The sequence below is a fragment of the Culex quinquefasciatus genome, chromosome 2, assembly GCF_015732765.1.
Source record: "Culex quinquefasciatus strain JHB chromosome 2, VPISU_Cqui_1.0_pri_paternal, whole genome shotgun sequence".
NCBI lineage: Eukaryota > Metazoa > Arthropoda > Insecta > Diptera > Culicidae > Culex > Culex quinquefasciatus.
The window spans coordinates 41141653-41166648 of record NC_051862.1 but is presented as its reverse complement, the minus strand read 5'-3'; the positions used below and the strand labels follow the sequence as shown (position 1 = coordinate 41166648).

Here is a 24996-nt window from a genome sequence, read left to right as displayed (position 1 = left end):
TTGAACTAAGCTAGAACCCAAATAAAATTAAAGCGGAGATTAAATTTTTTCACATTAAACTGTTTTTTCAAGTTGGTTTAAATTTTCATAATTTGCAATTTGGGTATCAATCAATGCCTATTTGTGTATGCTTTTTTACTTTATTTGTTTTTTTGAAGATTATATAATTTTTCACAAAATACCGTATTTTTTTGAAAATACTAAATATGCAATGCTTTGAAAAATTAAGGTATTTTGAGAAATTTTAAGTGTTTTACACAAAACAAAGTGAAAATCCATGCAAAGTTCCGCTCCGTTTGATGCCCATATTGCAAATTGTGAGAATTTGACTTCTTTCGAAAAAAAGTACGGTGTTTTGTAAAAAAAACTAGTTTTTTAAATGGAAAATGTCTAATAATGTGAATATTTGAGTATTTTCAACAAAAAAAAAAAAATGCGGTATGTTCTGACAATTTTAGTTTCTTACAAACAACACTCTAATAGAAAATGCATACAAAACTTCTCTTATTTTGACACCCATGCACAGTGGTCTGAGAAGTGAAATTAGCAGAAAAAAATTATCGCTGCTTCGGCGAAGCATTTTGGAGTTTTGGTGTCAAAGGAATATTTGATCAGTACAAAATTCTACGACTTTTGGTCATGACGATACTAGGGTGGTATTTCTATAAATTACTATCTTTGAACAATTTTTATTTGAGTTATCCTGAAATTTTTGAATCATCATAAAGAAGAAGTCTTAAGCTTTCAAATGCAATAAACGGAATTTTATTTTGTTTCCACCAAAAAAATGATGTAAACATTCAAAAATGGCTTAGGGGAACAGCATCTAATTCCAGCGTGCCTCTAATGTTGGCAGGTCAGAACTTTGAAATTTAATTAAAGCTAATTTAAAGCGTTTTCAACTGAAAGCGAGTGATAAATAGCTCAATGAGAAGTGAGCAAGCAAGTTTCTATCAAAAGTTTTGCAAAATTAGTTGTTTACATAGTGAAAATCAGCAAATTGGATGGAGTTAGGAGCGAGTGCTTAACCTGCCAAACATACGAGAATTTCCCCTATTTGAAAACATAAAATTGCCCCAACTTTTGAATAAAACGAGCTTGTGGTTTCGTTCTTTCTTCAAAAGACGCGTTTTTTAGTCTTCCAAATATGTTTCCAAGACACCAAAATTGTCAAAAATCTTGCAAGAATGTTATAGAATAAAAACACTTTTTTAAAGGGTAACCCTTGCACTTTTCATATAAAATCCTGTAGAATGAACAGATTAAGAGATAGAAATTTTATGTCTTCAGCATGCTCAGAATGCTTAACACTGAGCAATTCTCTACGAAATCGGTCTTTTTTCTTCAATTTTAATTTTTGTATTTTTTAATCCGACTGATACTTTTTTGGTGCCTTCGGTATGCCCAAAGAAGCCATTTTGCATCATTAGTTTGTCCATATAATTTTCCATACAAATTTGGCAGCTGTCCATACAAAAATGATATGTGAAAATTCAAAAATCTGTATCTTTTGAAGGAATTTTTGATCGATTTGGTGTCTTCGGCAAAGTTGTAGGTATGGATATGGACTACACTGGAAAAAATAATACACGGTAAAAAAATTTGATTTTTTATTTAACTTTTATCACTAAAACTTGATTTACAAAAACACTATTTTTAATTTTTTTATTTTTGATATGTTTTAGAGGACATAAAATGCCAACTTTTCAGAAATTTCAGGTTGTGCAAAAATCATTGACTGAGTTATGAATTTTTTAATCAATACTGATTTTTTCAAAAAATCGAAATTTTGGTCGTAAAAATTTTTCAACTTCATTTTTCGATGTAAAATGAAATTTGCAATCAAAAAGTACTTTAGTGAAATTTCGATAAAGTGCACCGTTTTCAAGTTATAGCCATATTTAAGTGACTTTTTTGAAAATAGTTGCAGTTTTTCATTTTTTTAAATTAGTGCACATGTTTGCTCAGTTTTGAAAAAAATATTTTTGAAAAGCTGAGAAAATTCTCTATATTTTGCTTCTTCGGACTTTGTTGATACGACCTTTAGTTGCTGAGATATTGCAATGCAAAGGTTTAAAAACAGGAAAATTGATGTTTTCTAAGTCTCACTCAAACAACCCACCATTTTCTATCGTAAATATCTCAGCAACTAATGGTCCGATTGTCAATGTTAATATATGAAACATTTGTGAAATTTTTCGATCTTTTTGAAAAAAATATTTTCAAAATTTTCAAATCAAGACTAACATTTTAAAAGGGTGTAATATTGAATATTTGGCCATTTTGAAATGTTAGTCTTGATTTGAAAATTTTGAAAATATTTTTTTTGAAGAGATCGGAAAATTTCACAAATGTTTCATATATTAACATTGAAAATCGGACCATTAGTTGCTGAGATATTGACGATAGAAAATGGTGGGTTGTTTGAGTGAGACTTAGAAAACATCAATTTTCCTGTTTTTAAACATTTGCATTGCAATATCTCAGCAACTAAAGGTCGTATCAACAAAGTCCGAAGAAGCAAAATATAGAGAATTTTCTCAGCTTTTCAAAAATATTTTTTTCAAAACTGGGCAAACATGTGCACTAATTTAAAAAAATGAAAAACTGCGACTATTTTCAAAAAAGTCACTTAAATATGGCTATAACTTGAAAACGGTGCACTTTATCGAAATTTCACTAAAGTACTTTTTGATTGCAAATTTCATTTTACATCGAAAAATGAAGTTGAAAAATTTTTACGACCAAAATTTCGATTTTTTGAAAAAATCAGTATTGATTAAAAAATTCATAACTCGGTCAATGATTTTTGCACAACCTGGAAATTTCTGAAAAGTTGGCATTTTATGTCCTCTAAAACATATCAAAAATAAAAAATTAAAAATAGTGTTTTTTTAAATCAAGTTTTAGTGATAAAGTTAAATAAAAAATTACCAAATTTTTTTACCGTGTATTATTTTTTTCCAGTGTAGTCCATATCCATACCTACAACTTTGCCGAAGACACCAAATCGATCAAAATTCCTTCAAAAGATACAGATTTTTGAATTTTCACATATCATTTTTGTATGGATGCCAAATTTGTATGGAAAATTATATGACAAACTTCTGGGCATACCGAAGGCACCAAAAAGTTTCAGTCGGATTAAAAAATACAAAAAAAAATCGAATGACCGAAATCCTAGAGAACTGCTCCACTACAAAACTGCCGAATAAAGTATATCTCTATCTCATCAGGATGCGGAGATAGATTTTGAAAAACTGAGAGTATCGTCATGACCAAAAGTCGTAGATTTTTTTACTGATCAAATGTTCCTTTGACGCCAAAGCTCTCAAATGCTTTCCCGAAGCAGCAATAATTTTTCCTTCTAATTTCACTTCTTAGACCGATGTACCATGGCCACATTGCAAATCTAAAAAATAAGTGGGTACTTTCGAAAATACGGTATTTTTGAAAAAACTGTAATAATGTTAAAGTTCATAACAAATTTCGCCTCGTTAGATACTCAGATAGCAAATTTTAAAAATTTGAGTATTTAAAAAAAAACACGTTTTTTTTGTGAATTTTGTTGTATCAATAAAAAAAACTCTTATAAATACCGCATAAAAATTTCGCTTCGTTTGATACCCTATTGCAAATTAAGAAAACTTCAATACTTTCGAAAAAATACGGTATTTTGTGAACAATTTTGAGTATCAATACTTTTAAACATACTATATTTATAAAAATGTATGTTCTATGTGAAAGCATTAAAATGTATCATGATATGGTTGATTTAAGTCGATTTTAAAAAGATTTAATAACCGATTATCGCCGATAGAATTATCGAAATAACGATCACGATAGAACTATCGCAATTGAGCTTCAATAATTTTATCGAATAACAACCCTGCAATCTAATTTTATTGAGGAAACACACACACAAGCCGTAAGGATTTTTTTTAGCGGTTTTTTTCATTTTTGAAGATTTGGAGAATGTTGTGATATATTGAGATAATTCAACGAACTGATCAATTATTTCTTATAAAGCAAGTATCAATTTTCAAGCCAATTTTATCCTGTATAAAATATGAAGCAAATACTGAGTATCGTGAGCGATTGAACTTTCTCAAGAAAAACGCTCCACAAAGAGTTGCTAAGCTCTCTCGCTCAAAGGTTAAAGATGCTGTAATTAGCAAGACTTTCAGTGCCTCTCTCTCTCTCTCTCTGTCTCTCTCTCTCTCAGCAAGAATGTCAAGCTCGGAAAAAATCTCTTTTCATGCTTTTTTTATGGAAAAACTTTTCACCATTCTTTCCATTTTATACAGGTGATTCCCCCGTTTTCATCGGGATAATAATCATTGTGTTTGACCTTTCTCAACCGGCAAATACCAGGTGTACCCGAGTAGTCTGTTCAGTTGGAAAGAAAAAAATATCTTTTCTTCTATCAGTTCTGGCGATGAAATCTTCTTCCTGCTGGTTTGCCCCAGCACTGCTGGTGTTAAAGATAACAAAGCCTTAGGAGCTCGTCCGTAACGGGAGCTTTGTAATTATTCCCAATTAATTGTGTGCCTCTTTGAGGCGGCAAAGTGTGCTCGTTTTACAAAAGAATTGAAAAGGGGAAAGGATAATCTGCGTTTCTAGCTCCGAGGATTTTCTGATTAAAATATTGTGGATTTAAAAATAAAACACAAAAGATGACAATTTCAGCTACATTCTAACATAAGCAAATGAGAAAATTGGTTAGTATTCCCAAAGAGTCATTCCCCATCAATGGAGCTCCGATGAGCTTTTGTCTCATCTTTCTCAGCCATTATTCATCAGTCACAAGGAATCAATCCTCCCTCTGTAATTTCCAGTTACCAATTTGTTCCATTGACTGTCATAATGAGGTGCAATCAATGCTTCGTTGAGCAAGCTTCTCGCCCCGTCGCAGGATAAAGCTCAACTCTCGAATAATTGAGTTACACTTGGTCAAAGTTTCCTCATTAAAACCGACAACTTTTTGTGAAAACATTTCGAGGTTTTGTTTACCATTGCGGGGGGAAACTTTCGGCAAGCGCATGAGAGCACGTGCTGCCTTCATTCAAATCGGAACAAATCATCGTCGATCGGCGCAGGCGGTCTTCATCAGTGTCAGCTGTGTCGAATTAAGTTCTGATAGTGGAAGTGATGATAGACTTTGGAACGTGAACGCGGGGGGAGGGAAATTTCGGTATGGAAAATTGTGGCTTCTACGTGTTCGAGAAACGGAACTTGAGTTTTGCTGCACGTTGAGAATTCCATGCCAAATAAATCAAACTGTCAGAAAATTATCTTATACAAGGTCAAAGGAATCCAAATAAACTATTTTTAATAATTTCCAAACAGGTTTCAATTAATGTTTTTAGCGATAAACCCTACAAAATTTGTATATTATTCTTCAGCCAAATCGGTCAACGTTTAGGTTGTTTGGCGTTCATGTTTGTCTGGGAGATTTGATCAAAATGATTGAAGAAAAGATTATTTCAGAACTTTCCTAAATTCTTAATTTTAAAGTGGAATTAACTCGAAGCTTCGTCAAGTGCTAGACTCTTATGTGCAATTCTACACAGCTAAAAAAGTAGTAATCCAACTACGTGTAAAAGGCCTGGGTGTAAAATAAATATTGCATTATTTTATGCAATTTTATGTGATTTTACACCCTGAAATATGTAGCCCATCAGTATGGGAAACCTACTTGACCGAAATGTCAAGCTCATATATGCGTTTATCCTTACAGCTTTACATCGGTCTGATGGCCGAGTGGGCTAAGGCGCCAGTCCTTACTGTTGGTGCTGGGTTTGAATCCCGACGGTCGCAACTTTTTTTGTGTCTGCAAAAATTACATGCAGTGTGGAATATTAAGTGTTTATTTTGACGAAGGTGATGTGCATGCTTTTGCGTGCGATTTTACCATCGGATTTTTTGCTGTGTATACAATCTAACTTGGTTAAAGACCGCAATAATCAGTTTGATCCTAAAAAGTTTTTAGTGTCTTCTTATGAGGAATTTTGCTGCTTTTTTAAATAAGTATTTTTTCAAAAATATTCTATAATGAACTTATTAATTGCAATTTATCTTTTCTATCAACACGTGAAGTCAAACCATTTCTGAGTATAATTGCTGTAAAATACACAATTTTTCAATAATTTTTAACATGCCAACAACATTTCTGTGGCTCGTATGGTGGCCTTTTTGTTATTCAAACATTTTCGTTTTACAAAATACTGATAAACCGATTTTGGAAATTCATTTTTTTCTGTAAGGCCATTGCAAATATTTTTCAAAGTTTATGTCGCCCCCTCTTCAAAGTCGGCCTATTTTGTCGAAAAACTTCAAAATTTTAATGAAAATTAAAGTTCCATCAACTGAAAATCAGTTAAAATAAATATCATATTAAGCATGTTTGAGCGCCTATGAAAACATTTTTAATTTCAATAAAATACCAATGTACAGCCTCACGAAAAGTTTTTTTTTTGCAAAGAAAAATTCATTCAATACATTGATATTTTGAAAACTAATGATTGGAAAGCAACTGGAGCATTTTAAAATACTGTTTTCATCCAAATGTTAAAACCATGGCTTGTAACTTCAATTTTTATATTTTATTTTTTGCCTCCCCCCCCCCCCCCCCTTTCCACGACTTGGGTCAGAGCCGCGGGACATAGACTTCAAAAATTATTTGCAACGGCCTAATATTACTAAAAAAATTCACCTAACCAAAATTAAACTTTTTTTTGTGTAAAAAAAAGGGAAATTTTATTTTTGAAACATTTTTAATGTTGCCCTTTCAAAAGAGACAAACATTCAATATTATGGCCTTTTGAAAAAGATTGCAAAAATTTAGGAATGTTTCATATTTGAACATTGAAAATAGAACCATTAGTTGCTGAGAAATCGAAATTAGAAAATGGTAGGTAGTTTGGGTGAGACTTGGAAAACATCAATTTTTCTGTCTTTAAATCTTTGCATGTCAATATCTCAGCAACTAGAGGTCGTATCAACACTGTTCAAAAAAGCAAAATAGAATTTTCTCAGCTCTTTTTTTTTTCAAAAGTGGGCAAATGAGGGCACTAATTTAAAAAACTTTAAAACTGCCACTATTTTCAAAAAAGTTACCTGAAAATGGAAAATTGTGCACTTTATCAAAATTTCACTAAAATACTATTTGATTGCAAATTCCATTTTACATCGAAAAATGAAGTTGAAATTTTTCGACCAATATTTCGATTTTTTGAAAAAATCTGTATTGATTCAAAAAATTATAACTCGGTCAAAGATGTTTTGCACAATCTGGACATTTATGAAAAGTAGGCATTTAATTTCCACTAGAACATATTCAAAAATAAAAAAATAAATTAAGATAGTGTTTTTTTAGGCAAATCAAGTTTTTGTGACAAAAAAAAATCAAAATAGTGTTTTTTCGCAAATCAAAAAATCAAATCAAAAATGAATAATTTCTTCCCAAGATATAGATTTTGGAATTTTTATGTATCATTAAAAAAGATTTTGAATTTTCATGTATCATTAGAAAATTAGCAGGCCAAGTGCGAATGATGCTGATGATACCTCTTCAGTTGACGCTCAGGCGAGGAACATCCTGGAAGGAGCGTCACTGACTACGTCCGTAGTCCTGTTAGATCATACTTGATCAAGACAGTATAGCTCTGGTTCCTTGCAAGTGTCCTATTTTCTTACCTCCACGTTGGCTTGGTTTTCATGATGACCTAGCTGGTGGCCTGTGGAAACGGATCGTAAACCTTTGACCAAAGTCAAAGTCGAGACGGCTAAAAGAAAGGGGCGCGACAATGTGGGAAAGGGAAGTAATTTGTGATTGTAGACGGTATTGTTTTGATTCGCAGTATGTTGAGTCAACTGCTGTGGATGTACCTGAAACATCGCACAACGGGGTTTCTCTTCTCTTCATTCTCAGCTACCACCTATCTTCTGTTTATTTTGTTTCACTGATTTTCTAACGCGGCTTCTGTTTACTATCCTCCATTTGATTTCGATTTTACTCATTTGATTCTCTTATTTCTCAACGCTTTTTCACTCTATTTTACCAATTGATGCTGCTGTAACATACTTTCTGCTTTCCTTAATTTGGCAGCGATGTCAATTTTGTTATCATCTGCCTTTTCTTTATTTATCTATTTGAATAATTTTTCATTTGCCCTATAAATTGCCCTCAATACAATCTAAGCTTGTTTGTTATCTCTATTTATTAATTATTGTTAATTTCTTTATCTACTTCATAAATTACTATCTTTCTTTTACTATTGATTCTTCAAATAGTATATTTCTTTCACTGTCCATTGTTTTCAATCTTCACCCTTTTCTTCAAACAAATGAGGTTCGAGCCCTTACTCAATTTTTTAAATGATCAAAGAATTAACACAAATATTACTATAGTACTTTTGAAAACTTTTATAAAATGCTTAGGACCAAAAGTTGTAACAAAACACCGCGACAAAAGAAATAGCAACATAAAAACACGACTCAACAATAGGAAAGATTTCAGGAGAAAACAAAACACAGTAAAATAACAACTAGTTTTTGAATTCAAACTAAAAATAAAACAGTTTTTGCTTTAATGAAAGTTGATAGGCACACTATAAATGGTTAGGCGCTTATACTTACATCAAATCCTACGTAATGTACCACCCCCGGCCGAGTTAAAATGCGTAACCGGAAAAGAAGGTGTGCATGCCTGGCACGAACACTCAAAGCGTGTTCTAGCGTGCTGCTCGTACTGACTCAGAGCAAGGGTGAGATGTAGGTGTAAGGGCAGTGCGTGTTCGTCGGGAACCTGGTGCATAAGATCGGTCAAGGCCCGTTCTTACACTGAAAATTGCGAATTGCGAATTCATGTATCATTAGAAAATTATATGGACAAACTGATGATGCAAAATGGCTTCTTTGGGCATACCTAAGGTACCAAGAAAGTTTCAGACAGATTTCGTAGAAAATTTGTAACATGAAAAACATGAAATTGAAACATGTTGAAAATGGTCATGTTTGCACATTTTTGCGTCAAATTTTGGTTTCAATATTATGTATTAGGTTTTCGAAAGTTAACGCAAGAAATGACGTAAATTATTCAACTCAACAATTTTGAAGTTGGTGTCAGTAAACGCTTCAGTTTCGCCAAGGTATGATAGATTTGAGCTCTCTGAACATGCTCCAATTGATTGATTTGCTTTTTTTTGTAATTTCTCGGCCAATAAATTGTAATTGTAAAAATCGGGTACAAATGGTAAGGAATCATCATAGAAATCATACCCAAATTTTCTATTTTTGTTATTGGCGGGGAGTTCTCTAAAACTAAATTCTGTCGATTGTAGCGTGTTCTCCCAAATCTATCATACCTTGAGTAAACTGATGCGCTTACTGATGTCAGTTGTCGAGTTGTATTTTTATTGTTTTTCAAATAAATTTAAATTAATGAAAAAAGAATATTTTGTTGTGGGTTTTTAGCGACTTTTATCTTAAATGAGTTAAACATATTTTTTTTTTTCAATTAAAATTACGAAAAAAAACTTTAAACTTTTCGTAAAACTAAATCCAAAATCAAATTTGTTATGGCCTTTTGAGTTGCTGAACTAGTTCAGAACAGATCAATTTTAAATTAAATGAAGGATTTTGTGTTTAAGGTGTTTTTTAGTTTTTATTTGAATAAAACATAAAAACATGAGAATAAAATTATGCATCTTCTTACAAAAAAAAATAAATAAAATAAAATAAAATAAACAATCCAGCAACACTATTTTTAACTGTTCAATGTAATGGAATCGCTCCATGCACACCTGGGAAAATCGCGGTTTTCCACATCGACAGCTGGGTGTCTCGAACTTCGCCTCCCAGGAGAGAGAAAGGCAAAGTCTTTTATCTTTTTGGCGTGCGCTTCCACCACCACCGCACCGCACCAAGCCAGCCAAAGTTGGCATGAAAATGTTCCGCTTTAATTTTCTAATTTTCCGGGAAATGGTCCGTAATGTTGAGCCGCGGTGAGAGTGGGGAACTGGAAGCAGAAACGTGATTCGCGTGGGAATTCTCACTTTTATTGGTCTTTTTGGAGGGAGAGGTTGGAGTGTGGGTGCGGAAAAATGATACCATTGCGCTATTTTGTTTCGGAATGTTTTCTTTTGTGATTTGAACCAAAATAATTGCCACATTAAATTAAGTTATTCCCTTTTTGCCGCCATAAAACAAACCGCTCCGGGTTAAATCACTCGGGACTTCCGGGTTGCATATCCTGGCAAAGCTGTTCGTGTTGTTTACATAGCTGTACACTTTCAATCATTTGGCACCATCAGCAGTTTAAAGGGAGGAAAAAAGGTGTAAAAAAATGCAGAGGAGAAAAAAAACTAAAACAACGTAATGCAAAAAGGTACTCTGTACAAGGGGCGGACAGGAAATGGAAAGGCTCCAGAAGCATCAAGTGGAACAACCTTCCTAATCGGATCCGTTTCCGGATGGTTGTTTCCTCTTTGCTGTTTTTTGTTCCTACCTTTCTACCTGAGCGTATTTCTGTTTGAACAACGGTGCGATCCTTAAGAGAGAGAAAAAAGGAAAACATTGCAACTGAAGTGGAATAATGATTTGCTTGCAGTGTTTTGGAGCATGTGCTTTTTCTGTTGATTGTAGATATTTTTCATTAGATTTACTCAAATATTATGCTTTTATTACTAATATTGTTTTTTTAATTTTGAACTTTTCGTTCGAATTTGTAAAAAAGAAAAAAAAATCCGGTCCGGCCTAAATCAGAATCTATCGGAAATCGGTATCGGTAAAAATTGTGTTTTTAAAAATTTTAAGGTTTTTGAACTGTGGTACGGATTTTGAACTGACCTGGCCTTATAGGCGGATCGATCTTCAAAAATATTTGTTTCAACAGATTTTTATAGAAAAAAAACAAAAAAAAACAAACCCTTAAAACACTTGATGAACTATGTGAATCCGTTTTATTTGTCAATAGATATTCCAATTGATTGCCGATTGATTTTTTTTCAAAAAAAAAGCTTAGATTCTACTTCAATTAAAAAAAGGTAAAATTTATCAGTTTTTTTTACTTCAATTTCTTTTCGATTTAAAACTTAATTTTATATCTTAAAAATTGTTTTTTTTTAAATTCTATAGAACTTCTCCTGATATTCACGAGGGTATTCCATCCATCAATATGCATTACAACATTCATGAAAACGCCACCTCTACTTAAAATTTTAAAATGAGCTGAAAACACTAATTCTGGACATTTGAGAATTTTGGCTTTAAGTTTGTAATGAAAATATATAATTTAAAAGTTTTGCATTTGAAATTGGATCAATAATGTAGTAATTAAGTGATAAAATAGGAAAACTTATTATTCTAAAAAAAAAAAAAAAATCTTTTAATCATCAATAATTTGTGGAGGATAGAAAATTTAGCTTTTTAAATTAAATTATTTAATATTTTTTATAATGTTTTTATTTCAATTTTTGTTCGACTATATCTTCGATATTTTCCTACAATAATCTTAAAAATATTTTTTTCTAGTATCAGAATCAGACATCTCCTAAAATAAATAATTGCGATTTTTTCGAATGATAACATTTTTTTCTAAAAGTGTGTTCCCTCTTTTAAGTACAGAATTTTAATATACTTTCGTATCAATTTTGTAGGACTAATACATAAAATTGTCGCAAATTCAAAATGCCTAACTTTTCAAAGATCAAATTCTATTGAAAAGTAAGGCTTGGATTATGCTTAAAATTTTTACACTCGAACATCGATTTACTGAGATATCGACATTTGAATAATTGACGTTATTTAGTTAGACCAAGGAAACCTTATTCTCCTATTTTTGTTTCTTAAAGAGGCTAGTTTTATATAAAAAAATGTCTTATTGAATCATATTGTTAGGAAACTGTTCTGATATTTATTAAAGAAAAGTTGAAATGTCACTTTTTTCAAGACAATTTAACATAATAGAGCAATTCTCTGAGATTTTGGTCATTCGATTTTTTTTTATATTTGTTATGCTTTCGGTATGCTCACAGAAGCCATTTTACATCATTAGTTTGTCCATAGAAATTTTCATAGAAATTTGGCAACTGCCCATACAAAAATGATGTATGAAAATTCAAAAATCCGTATCTTTTGAAGGAATTTTTGGATCGATTTGGTGTCTTCGGCAAAGTTGTAGGTGTTGATGAGGCTACACTGAAAAAAAATGGTACGCGGTAAACTTTTTTTTGGTGATTTTTAATTTCAATTTTTGTAATTTTTTCTTGATTTGCAAAAAATGATGTTTTTAATTTTTTTTTATTTACTGATATGTTTTAGGGGACATCAAATGCCAACTTTTCAGAAATTTCCAGAATGGGCAAAAAACCTTTGACCGAGTTTTGAATTTTTGAATCAATACTGATTTTTTTCAAAAAATCGAAATATTCGTCGCAAAAAAAATTTAACCTTCATTTTTTGAGAAAAATCAAATTTGCAATAAAAAAGTACCTCAGTGAAATTTTGATAAAGTGTACCGATTTCAATTTAAAGCCATTTTTAGGTAACTTTTTTGAAAATAATCGAAGTTTTTCATTTTTTTAAATTAGTGCACATGTTTGCCCACTTTTGGAAAAAAATATGTTTGATAAGCTGAGAAAATTCTCTATATTTTTCTTATTTTTACTTTATTGGTACGACCCTTAGTTGCTAAGATATTGCCATACAAAGATTAAAAAACAGGAAAAATGATGTTTTCTAAGTCTCACCGAAACAACCCATTTTCTAACGTCGATATCTCAGCAACTAACCGTCCGATTTACAATGTGAAAATATGAAACATTCGTGAAATTTTTCAATCTTTTCGAAAACAAATTCAATTTAAAAAATTGAGACTAAAAAATCAAAAGGGCCAAAAATTTTGATTAAAAAAAATGAAAATATTGTTTTCGGAAAGATCGGAAAATTTCATGAATGTTTCATATTTAAACATTGAAAATCGGACCATTAGTTGCTGAGATATCGACATTAGAAAATGGTGGGTGAAACTTAGAAAACATCAAATTTCCTGTTTTTAAACCTTTGCATGGCAATTTCTCAGCAACTAGTGGTCGTATCAATAAAGTCTTTTAAATTCGACTAAAAATACAGGCTGTTCTGAGAATTTGTAAATAAAATCCAATGCATTTATTTCGTAAATCTGTTCAAACATCAAACCGACCCTAATTACTGGCGCACGTGAAATACTGTTACGCTATCACATTAGTACTAATTGAATTCACCGTTCCTAATTGGCGTGAGTTGGTTTAATTTGTGGCGCTAATCATGATGCCGGCTAGTTAGATATTTGTCGCCACTGAATAAATTCAATCCGAAATGAAGTTGTCGTAATGTCGTGTCCGAAGGCACTTTAATTTTATTGTGTCAATTTGATTGATGCGGAAGATTTCATTAAAGCCTCGATTAAAAAAAGTGTTGCAATAATTTTCCTGGAATTTGAGTTCAACTTAGTATTTGGAATTGCTTTTGTAGTTTCCTCTTTGATTATTTTTCTAGCAAGAACTAATGACAACATTTCTGAATATAATTGCTCATCAGCGTGGCAGCCTTAAATGTCACAATCGAAATGCTAATTACTGCATGATTATTTCCGCTTCAAGGGAAAATGTCCATAAATTCAGTGGACTATGAATTACTAATTATGCAGTCCGGAAAGTTCTCACCGAAACTTTTTTCACGAGTTCCATCTACATGCTAAGCGAAAATTGTCCATGTACATTTCTGTTGCCTTAATTTTTCGCCAGCTTTCCTCGAACTTTCTCATTTGGATTTCACCCACCAAATGGACCAAGTTTTCCAGAATTTTACGGACGCTTGCAAAGAAAGCAGTTTGGGCTTACTTACCATCATTCCACGGAAGTTTGAAACTTCTTTTCCTCAAATTCTTTCACTAATCGAGGGAGAATATACTGACGGAATGTCGTTCGGAGGGGCCGCATGGTGCTTCACTGCGAAATTCATTATTCAAACTAATCAAACTTTTCCCTTCTCTCGACTTCTGCCCAACAGCGATGAAGGCGGCCATCCTGATCCAGCGCTGGTATCGGCGGTTCCTGGCCCGGATCGAAATCCGCCGGCGCTACACGTGGACCATCTTTCAGAGCATCGAGTACGCCGGCGAGCAGGACCAAGTTCGGGTGAGTGAGTGAGTGAAGGGAGTTTGCCGGGGGATAAACTTTTTCTGAAGGACACCTTCTCGATTCGGGAGTAGTGTTGGTATGGTCAGAAGTGGGGGGAGTGAGTTTCGACGAGGAAGTTGGACGTGTAATCACTCATGGTTGTTTGGGGCTTGTGGAAGTGTGCTGGAATATATTGTAGTTGGAGTTTGGATAAATTTGCTGTACAGGGGTGAGCTTGTCTTGAAATTTCTAGAAAAAACAATAACAATTCACACTTGATCGACATTTCTCTACGAAATTATCTCTATTTGCACCATTTTCCCCAAAATACGGTATTATTTACTCTACCTCAGTAATTTGAATATTGATCGATATTGTTTGTTAAAATGTTTGATAAAATGCAGATTATTGATAGAAAATCTCCAGCATAATAAGCATTGGTTTTAACCAGCCCGGGAGCATGTTGACAGCTCCCATACAAACTGAGCGTACCCGTTTTGTGGGCCCAGTGGGCCTAAGATGGCGGCCTTCGATATTATCTAGCCAAATTTTTGAAAATGGCGAATAGTTTAATCAAATATAGTTTTTGCCTTGTTTTGGTTTAAAACGACAAAATAAGCATTATGGAATCATTTTCTTTAAAAACTTGTTTAGAGATACGCCATGTTCAAATATTAGTCTAGAACTGTTGAAGTGAGCGTGCCACAAAAGCCGTCACGAAAAAAAAGTTTCCTATGCAAATTTTGAGTTGCGTATTTGATGGGCGTACTCCGACGAGGCCCACTTGCCATCTGTCGGTGGATACGCGCAACTCACGAAAACTGTCATGTTAGGGGACGGTTGGTTTTAACATGCCATGGATAATACAATATGAAGTTTGAAGCATGCTATAACACATCGTCGCTGTCGTGCTAACTTGCCTTATGCCGATTTTGGGCCAAATTGAGTTAAGAACGCCATTTTGTTCAGGTCGCAATGCATCGCCAACCTTTTGACCTTTGGCCAAAGGGATTTCAGGTCAGAACGCGTTTGACACAGGGACGAGCTCGACTACCGTAAACATTTACAGTTATAACTCGGGACTCCAGCAACCAAAATAAACCAAACAGTATTGTTTACATTGCGTGCTCTCGTTATTGTTTATTCAAGGCGAGTGCGACAAATAAGCACGACGGCGTCGACATGAAGAATTTTTCTCTATTATACACAATAATATGAAAGAACGTCATTTGAAACTTCTATGCAACATAGCGCAGAGCAATTTGAGTAATTTTAATTTATTTTCGGTGTAAAATTGATTAAAATAGCGTTGAAAAAATGGTTATCTACATTTAATCATTTTTTTTACATTTTTATGCTAATGGTTTTTTTGTAGCTGAGCAGTTCTCTAAAAAATCGGTATCGGTCCATACAATGATGATTATCAAAAATAATGTTTTCAAAATTGGTAAATAAGACTACTTAAATACTCTCTGTCTGTCATGTTTTCTCAATGAAAATGAGTTCAAAACGGAAAAAGAATTGCAATATTGGAATTATACTTATAAGAGTTAAAATCAATTTCAAGCTGTAAGTGTTTTTGTTCCTTAGTAAATTTGGAAAATTGTTGATTAATGCTAAAAAATTTGTAGTTTTAAAATTTATATCATTGGGCTTACTGTTAAAAATCTTGAGAAATGGTGGTATGTCACATTTTTAGTGTTTTTTTTAATATAGTTGTAAAGGTTATTCATAACAGTGTAACAACATGTATTTTACAAGTCCGAGTTTGTTTTCATGAAACAAACAAACGATAAAAAAACAAAAAGATTTCTTATAAGTTAAATGTAACACTTTTTTGAGCTCTGATAAATTCAACTCTTTGTTAAACGTTCTTGAGTATTAGTTATAGACATTGGCAGGTTTAGCCATTTTTCAAACTTTCAATTATTACAAGGATCATAATTTCAAAACACCAAATTTCGTGGAAAATTTAAGAATCCCGGAAGTACAATTCTTCATCAATTTTGAACGTGACACTGAACCTTTTTCTCTTAACTTCATTTTTCTCTTTGGTCTTGTTAGATTTTACTTAACATTAAAATTACTTTTAAAATATGATCGTCGTGTAAAACTGTCTTTGAAAATAAATATGAAATCAGCTAATTTCGTACAAATGTCTTGAGATTTCATCTTGAATTTGGAACCCCAAAAGAGATATTATAAAGCAAAGTTGTAACCCTTCCTTTTGATAAGAATGGAAGAAAAATTGTTATTACATGGAATCATTCATGCAGTAAGATTTAGAAATAATAATAAAAATAATAAACTTAACAAACAAAAACTCAAAATTCTTAGAAGTTGAAATAATGTCTGGTTGAAGAACTGAACTGAAAAACTGTATAGTATTTTTCAATTGACTGGTTCATATTTACTTCTTCAAACTATAAAAAACCTAATAGACATCGAATACATTTTCACATTGTCGTTTCTCTTGAGTTGGTCAAAACCAAGTATACTAACAGCTGACACCTAAAAAAAGTAATCACAAGCAAGAATTTCAACTTCTCAAAGAAGAAACTGATGAAAAGTGTGTTACACACCTCTCACCATCTTATTTTTGTAACAATTTCTGTATGATTTAAAAATACGTTTAATTTTTAAATTTGGAGTTCAATCCAGAATGTTTATAATTTTTGAAGGTGGTTTTTTGTTTTTTTTATATATATTATCGAATGTTATTGTGACCATCATTTTTTTTTGAAAATCTGATGATTTATATTAAAACATCTATTATCAAAATCTCTGTTTTTATCTTGTTTGATTTATGAGTAAAGTTTATCAATGATTACACTTTTTTAGTATAATTAATTTTCAGAATTCAATAAAATATTTTTAGCGTGACTCTCACGGTTTCAGACCCTAAAACACGCCCCTAGAGCGTGACGTACTTTATGGAAGACGCTATGCGACGAAAACAAATTTCAGCGAATAAAAAACTTGGGCGGTACTGTACATCTAAAATTCGCTTAAATTTAATAGTTTTTATAAGATACGAATTTTACAATATTCGCTTTCATCATCGTAACGTTACCGTAATTTTCCATCCTATTGAGGATGTTTTGAATTAATTCACCTCACTGATGAATAGCTAATCGGAATCTCCCCAGAAATAATTTGATTTTCGGGTATTCACTGATTGAAAGCCCCGCTCATTTGCTGTAATTAGAACGAAATTAATTTTTCCACTCGTTTGTTGTTTAGTCGGTTGGTTTGCAATGTTTGCATTCACCACTGCTCGGTTCAATCATTGCATTGGGGGTGCTGGTGCTACCTACTGCAGTTTGTTGATTTGTTCATGACATCCATCAACTCTCGAGAGGGCTCTCCACTTTAAAAGGAGGTGATTATCGGTGCTGGGGTGCTGGGGGTTGGAAAATGCAATAACAGCACAACAGATTTACCTGATTTGATCGATTTAAGTGGTATTAGATGCGTTATCTCTTTCTACTGTCATCACTGTTTGATTGAGGTTAGAGTGATTTCTTGTGATGAGTTGATTTGCTGTTGACATTTTTAATTGTGTAACGCTTTTAATAACTTTTATTTATTTATTTTTAATTTCAGTTGTACAACTTTTTCAACGCACTGCTAACGCACATTCCCGACACTGCCGGACGAACGCTGGACTCGCAGAATACTTCCAGGGCGTCATCCAATGGTATGTTTTGCTCAATTTTATTTAAAACCCGTCTAACCTATTCCAACCCGCAGAGGCACTCGACATGAAGTTCTCGGACGAGTCGGACGACCTGGCGGAGGAAGGGATCTGCGGGCCGGACCGGGGCTACCAGGGACCCACGATTCATTTCCCGCTGGACAAGAAGGAGCTGGAGGTGATCATTGACCTGTTCCGCAAGAAGAAGAATCGGCTGCACGCCAAGTACGTGGCGGGAATTCTGCGCGAGGCCACTTCCAAGCTGAAACGACTGCCAAATCTGAACCCGGCCTCGACGGCCATCTCGAAGCAGGTCACCATCTGCGGGGATCTGCACGGGAAGCTGGACGATCTGCTGGTGGTGTTCCACAAGGTGAGTGGTAGAGACCAGTTTTGGCAGAACCCCAGGAATAACCTCAAATGCTTCTTTCAGAACGGCCTGCCCTCGCCGGAGAACCCGTACGTGTTCAACGGGGACTTTGTGGACCGCGGCAAAAAGGGCCTCGAGGTCTTCCTGTTGCTGTTGTGCACCTTCCTGGTTTTCCCCGGCGGGGTGTTCCTGAACCGGGGCAACCACGAGGACACCGTCATGAACGTGCGGTACGGGTTCGTGCGCGAGGTGCACCAAAAGTATAAACACAACGCCGAAAGACTGCTGAAGCTCATCGACGAAGTCTACCGGTGGCTTCCGCTGGGCACCATAGTTAACAACCGCGTGCTGGTCGTGCACGGCGGCATCTCCGACTCCACCGATCTCGATCTCATCCGTAGCTTAGACCGTAGCAAGGTGGGTGGGTCTGCAGGGGTTGTTTGTCGAAGAAATGATTTAACTGGTTTGATTTGTTCTATTTGCAGTATATTTCGCTGTTGCGACCACCGATCACTGAAAGCTCCGCTCCCGGAGCTGAAATCATAGACAAGGTAGAATGGAAACAGGTGAGTTGAAAAAATATTAATTTTTTTTAAGGGTTTCATATCTCGAGAGGTGATAAAATATTACGTTTTCAATATGGAAGGATATTATATAATACATGATTTTTTGTTATAATTTGGGAACATCATTTTCCAGAAATGAAACCAATTCTGGGAAATAATAAAAAAAAATGTTGATTTGCAGGTTGGCGCAAATTCGGTTACCCCCTCAGAAATTGAAAATAGGTTGAATTTCAATTCTGAGTTCTTTCTGACCACAGGAATCCCTTTCCTGTAATCGTTTGAAGTTTGTATGGGAAAATCGTTAAAATGTATGGAGAAAACATCCGCTTCAGTTCTTCACCTACAGAGTGCACAATAATTGTCCGTTCCAAACCAATTCTCGGGTAAATGATCTTCATTAAATTTGAATCAACTTTCCCAAAGACACAATATGTTTAGGAATTTTTCATGCACAGATATTATATTTTTCCTCAAAACGTATGTATTTATTACAAAAATAAAGAAAATCAAAAACTAGATCGATTGTTGTATTCTTGTTTTAATTTTATTGTAAACATAAACATGGTGTCATTCTTTCTTGAAGTGATAACATCCAATGATGGATCTGGTTTAGCATGAATGTATGATGAATCTGGATTTAGAGCCCAAAAACCGTGAATTTAAAAAAAAATTAATCACGATTTGAAAAGGGCTTCTAAAAACAACGTCTTGATTTTTTTTTTTTCAAAAACAAATAGGGCCGCCAAATGGCCGACTACGAATGATGCCTATCAGGGCCCTAAAGAAATTTTTGGAAATTCTTGGTCTTATCCTGTAAATATAGAATTTTGGGAACATACAAGATATGAAAAGCAAGGAAAAAAATATGAACATGAATTTTTGGGTGCTAATATTTCACAGCAAACTTATTGTTAGGTGACTTGCGCACCCCTAGCGCGCACCACAACGATGAGCTTGTGGCACACCCTGTGCTGCAACGACCAGAGAGAGGGAGAGAGAACACACACACTTGTTTTAGTTTTTGAGCCGATCAAATAAAAACAGTTAAGCTCCATCGTCAAAAGAAGAAAAACGCGTTTACTTGACTTTGGATAGACCGATTTTAACCGTTCCGCGCGAATCCGAATCTACTCCGACAAAGTTACAGTCCACTAGATCGCAAGGGACGCTAATGTCATCATGTGAAAGCATAAATTCCGTTTTGAAAATACTAACTTTTACTGCAATTCTTTGATATAGCTACTTTTGGAAGCTGAATATTTTATCTTTTGAACTTTTCAATTTTATCTTTGATTTTCTTGAACTTTTCTCTATGGAATTTTCTTTGTTTTTCCATACAAGTCTCCATACAATTTTGTCATGGTGGTGAGAGTCTGGTTCAGGTGGAGTTGGTTTTATTCCCAATTATCAATTCCTAGGCAACTTGGACTTAGACAATCATCACGTAACATGACGAAATCCAGTCTGCAATCCGCTAATATCACCGTCTCCTAGCGAAGCGAACAAGTCTCCATACAATTTTGGGGACTGGTCATACAAAATAGGTATTTAAATGTATGAAATTCTGTGTCTTGAGAAGAGATTTTCTTGTAGGTTCTGATTTTTTTCACTTAAAGTTTAATTCTCAAAATACGTATTTTTTGATTATGGTTTTTTTTATGCTTAAGCCAATTCAAATATTTTTCAAAGTTATTGTTTTTGTTTTTGGCTCAAGACTGGGTCGAGGGGGCAAAAAATAAAAATATAAAAATTTGAACAACAAGCCCAATTTTAATATTTGGCTTAAAAGTGTCTACAATGCATTTTACACTAGTTCGGTTGTTTTGCAATTATAAGTTTTCAAAAAAAATGTAAGATGTGACGAAAACAAAAATTTTAGCAAAAATAAAACTTTTTACGGTACTGTACATCGAAAATTTAAGAAATTCAAAACATTTTGAAAAAATCTATCATTTTGAATTGATTTTAGCCGATTGAGATTTTTAAGTTTTTTGAAAAAAATATTTTTTGCCCCCTTATTTTTCGGTGGTGGGGGTGACAAAAACTTAAAAAAAATATGTTTACCATTCTAAAGGGAACTGAAAAGACATCTTCTGAGGCATTGTGCGTGATTATGGAAAATCTTGTTTATGAGATAAGAATAAATAAAACGTGTTTTCGGAAAATATTGAAAACCAGGACATTTTTTTTTTTCAAAATAATCTTTCATAGCTAAATTGAATCGCAATCGTACAGTACCTTAAAATTTCAAAATTTCAATATCAAGCTTTGCTTTTGAAAAGATCTACAATTTGATATTATTCCTAATTTCATAGTGTTGAACAAATTATAAAATTTTGAAACATTTCCATTGAAAAGATCATAAAATTTCGCAAAAGATTCATTATTAATATCGAAAATCGGACCAATAGTTTCCGAGACATCGCCAGTTGAAAATTATAGGCTAATTAGGTGACATAAGTGTATTTTTTATCGATTCGAATTCTTTGTGAGGCTGTATTTCAGAAACTAACTGCCCGATTTTCAAAGCTTCAGAGAGCATATTGTAGGAAATTTTCTCAGCCCTTGCAAAATATTTTTTTAAACTCGCTTTTCTTTCAAGAATTATTTTTTAAATGCAAAAAAGTAACGACAAGCAATCGAACATGTATACATAAAAGCTATAACCTGAAAACAGTAAATAGATTTGGTGTCAAAGGGAATTTTAGTTAAATCGCACACCTGATTTGATCAAGCTTTAAATAGTCCTGAATACGTATTTTTAATCAAAAACGTTAGAAAATAGATTCAAACCCCGAGCAGGGTAAATAACACAGGAATACCAAATTTTGGTATTACTTGGGCAAATAACAACGACCAAAATGTGCCCTTGGTTGCCCAGTAATAGATGGTAAAATACCATGAAATCATACCAAAATCTTGTATGTGTAAGGGCACAACAATACCAAACCATGTTATTCCAAGGGTAAAATAATACCTCAAAATAAAACCATTTCAATACCAAGTTGAGGTCTTCTGGATTTTGAACATTGCTTGAATACCAAAACTTGGTATTGCCATGGTTTTATTTTGAGGTATTCCATTGGAAAATCATATTTTGGTATTTCTGTGGTCTTTCACATACATGATTTTGGTATGATTTCATGGTATTTTACCATCTATTACTAGGCAACCAAGAGCACATTATGGTCGCTGGTATTTGAACAAGTAATACCAAAATTTGGTATTTTCATACCATTTTTAGTGCATCAGTTGCAGTTAGTGAAAAAACGGAAATTATTCATATGCAACAGCCAAATCTACTCACCTGATGATTCCATGTTGTTATTAGTGATATTCTTCACCACACCGAATGCATTTGTCATTGATGAACGGCCTGTGCTTGAAGTTCTTGAAGCTTCTGAAAAATAACAAGATTGAAAAATAAGTATTATTAAAATGAAACTGAATTGAAATTCACCAAAATTCATTAATCTGTCGATTGACTCGTTTTTCAAAGTATTTGGTTATCCCGACTTAGAAATATTTCAACGTTTTTGAAAAAAAATATTAGTGGGTATATCACACTAATTTTAAAATCATCTTTAACATTTTGGGTTTCAAGTCATTTTAGCGCAAAATTAATTAACTCGTAAAATTTTTTAACAAATTTCCCATAGTTTCAGAAAAAATTGATGAAACCTTTCAATATTCAAATAATACCAAAATGTGCCATCCTGACTTAAAAATTTTTCCACAATTTCAAGTCATTTCTATAGGGGGTATATCAAAAATATTTAAAATAAAGTTTGAAATTTCCGGTTTTGAATGAAAGCATTCGCTTTGAGACATGATTTTAGCGCAAAATTAATTATTTTGTCAAAATTGGTCAAAATTTTCCCATAGTTTCAGAGGAATTTGCTAAAATACTGTAATACCAAAAGAATACCAAAATGTGGTGTCCAACCATTGAAAAATTCGGCAATTTTGCAATATCAGAACAATACCTTAAATTGGTATGATACCACATTTTGCTCTTGCATAATCCTTAAGACAAATTTTAAAGGGTCCAGGAATACCAAAATTTGGTATTGATACCAGAGAAAGGTATTATTACGCATTTCCCTTGTTATTTATGGGTAACTCAATTAGTACAAAAAAATATGTAATAAAATAATGTTTTTTTATTTGTACAGGGATATATTCAAAAATGTTTTAACGAATTTTTACCAAAGGTAAAAAAAGAAATGTTTTCGAAGTTTTTTCGAAAGTTTTTACCACTCAATCGTGTTTCCATAAAACGACAGTTGAGAAACGGGAAATGAAGAAGGTTTTGAAACTGTTTTTCAACTTTAAAGAGTTTTTTTTTTCGAAAATTTGAAAACGTTTAGTTGTTAAAAAGACAAAAAGGAAGGGTCGTACCTCCCTACCGTCACGAAAAACTAAATTCTCGATTCTTGATCTGGGACCAAAAATACCCCTAAGAGAAAAATTTCTAGAAAGGCCAAGAGGGGTCGGTGCAACTTTTGCCGATTTCACTGAGTGGGTGAAGAATTACATATATTTTTGAAACAGAAAAATGTTTAAGATCGAAGCCTCTGTGCTCTCTTATGCTAACTAGATAGGAATACCAGCAAGATTATTACAAGAGAGCACAGAGACGTCGAGGTACAAGTTTACTTTATTCTTCAAAATTCTACAAGCTCAAAAGCAATCGATTTTCATAAAATTCATAAACATTGCCAAATCATCTTCCACATTAGCTTCCCATTAGCTTTTCTGCTCATCTGAAAACTTTTCAGACCATCTACTGAAAGTCTATAATCCTTTCTAGCATATAAAGCACACGTGACGCTTGTCCATTAGGATCAACTTCAGTGGGTGTGTGTGTGCGTGGGTGTGACACCTTGGCAAATTAGCTTCTTTTTCATTCTTTGTTTGGCCCGGAAAGACCCCTGTCGGTGGTAGACAAGACGTTGCGCTGCCACGGCGCTTAGTAAAGTAGGGATAAAACGATTTTCCCGACGAGAACGTGTCACTTTTGAACCCCCCCCCCCCCCTCTCCTCGCGGTGTGTAGAGTGACGATGACTGGCATTCTTCGATCTTAGGGTGGTTCGATGAGTTGTTTTTGATTCCATTTTAGGTCGATTAAAGTTTTCAATTTGCTGTAATTTGTTTTTCATTTGTTTCTAACACAAAAGTTTTACTGAATTTCAAATGTTATTTTTTATAACTAAATCGATGTTACAAAGAAATACAACCTTTGCCATTTTCGGCTGCATCATGCAGGTGTGTCACATGAGTAACATTGGCAATGACTATCATATTAATGTAGACCTCTTGTGCAAGTATGGTGCACAGCGTGGGAATTGTGTCAAACCCGGTTACAGCGCAGTTCGTTCTGAGTAAAGTTCACACCTTTTATAATTAATGATTTTGCAATTTTGCTGATAGTGTTCAAATAAAAGAAAGAAGTGCTTCATTGCTATTTATGCTGTGTTGTGTAAACTGTACATATTTGAAATTCAATATAATTGAATCACTAGAGCTTTTTGAATTCTCAGATAATTTCACTGGATTTTAATTTGTGATTTATATTCGCAAAAATTACGATTTCTTACTTTTAAAACATTTTAGAATTACAAAAAAAAACAGTAAGTTAAAACAGCACTAAATATCGAACAGAGGCAATCTCAGTTCAGCGCACAGTTTAACTAGAAATTTCCCCCATTTGGCCAAAATTGGCAATTAAATCGCTATGCAAACTACCTTCCCCAAACAAAGCTCGGCCAGCCAATTATGAAGTGCACTCGAGTTGATTCTGGCTGTTGTTTACGCGCCTGGTGGACGGGCGGACAGGTCCAAAATTCAAATTTCCCGCTTGTCGAGCGAGAGCGCGTTCCAATTACGTCTATCAGGGCCGGCCAGAATGGCCATCACAGACGGGCCGCCACGATTATTCAACAATCTCAATTACTTCCGCACAGAAGTTGCGGAGGTAGGCAGGCAGTCACGGTGGCCGGAAGCAGGGTGGCCGGACTACCACACGCGAAAGTGCCTCTTGCAGTCAGCACTCGCAGAAACCGGCAAATTATCTAGTGGGTGGAAGGGTTTTGGAGTAAGCTGGTTCAAATAATATTTGTTTTATCATTGAATTATAGATGTTAGGCTGCATTTTGAATTTTTAAATCTTGTTGTCAATGATCGTATTACTTGCTTAG

At 33.8% G+C, this 24996-nt stretch overlaps 1 protein-coding gene across 6 annotated transcripts in view; it reads left to right on the top strand.

Annotated features, from left to right (window-relative positions):
• The window catches only part of LOC6034691 (serine/threonine-protein phosphatase rdgC), a 127284-nt gene that overhangs the window by 59502 nt on the left and 42786 nt on the right, over positions 1 to 24996 (top strand). For 5 of the 6 annotated variants that reach the window (XM_038253562.1, XM_038253561.1, XM_038253560.1 and 2 more), the window contains 5 exons: positions 14053 to 14180; positions 17769 to 17862; positions 17916 to 18232; positions 18293 to 18646; positions 18715 to 18795. In XM_038253562.1, the coding sequence (XP_038109490.1) occupies positions 14053 to 14180; positions 17769 to 17862; positions 17916 to 18232; positions 18293 to 18646; positions 18715 to 18795 (974 nt within the window). Of the gene's footprint in view, positions 1 to 14052; positions 14181 to 17626; positions 17674 to 17768; positions 17863 to 17915; positions 18233 to 18292; positions 18647 to 18714; positions 18796 to 24996 lie in introns of those variants that run through there. The other variant, XM_038253563.1, reaches the window with a different exon arrangement.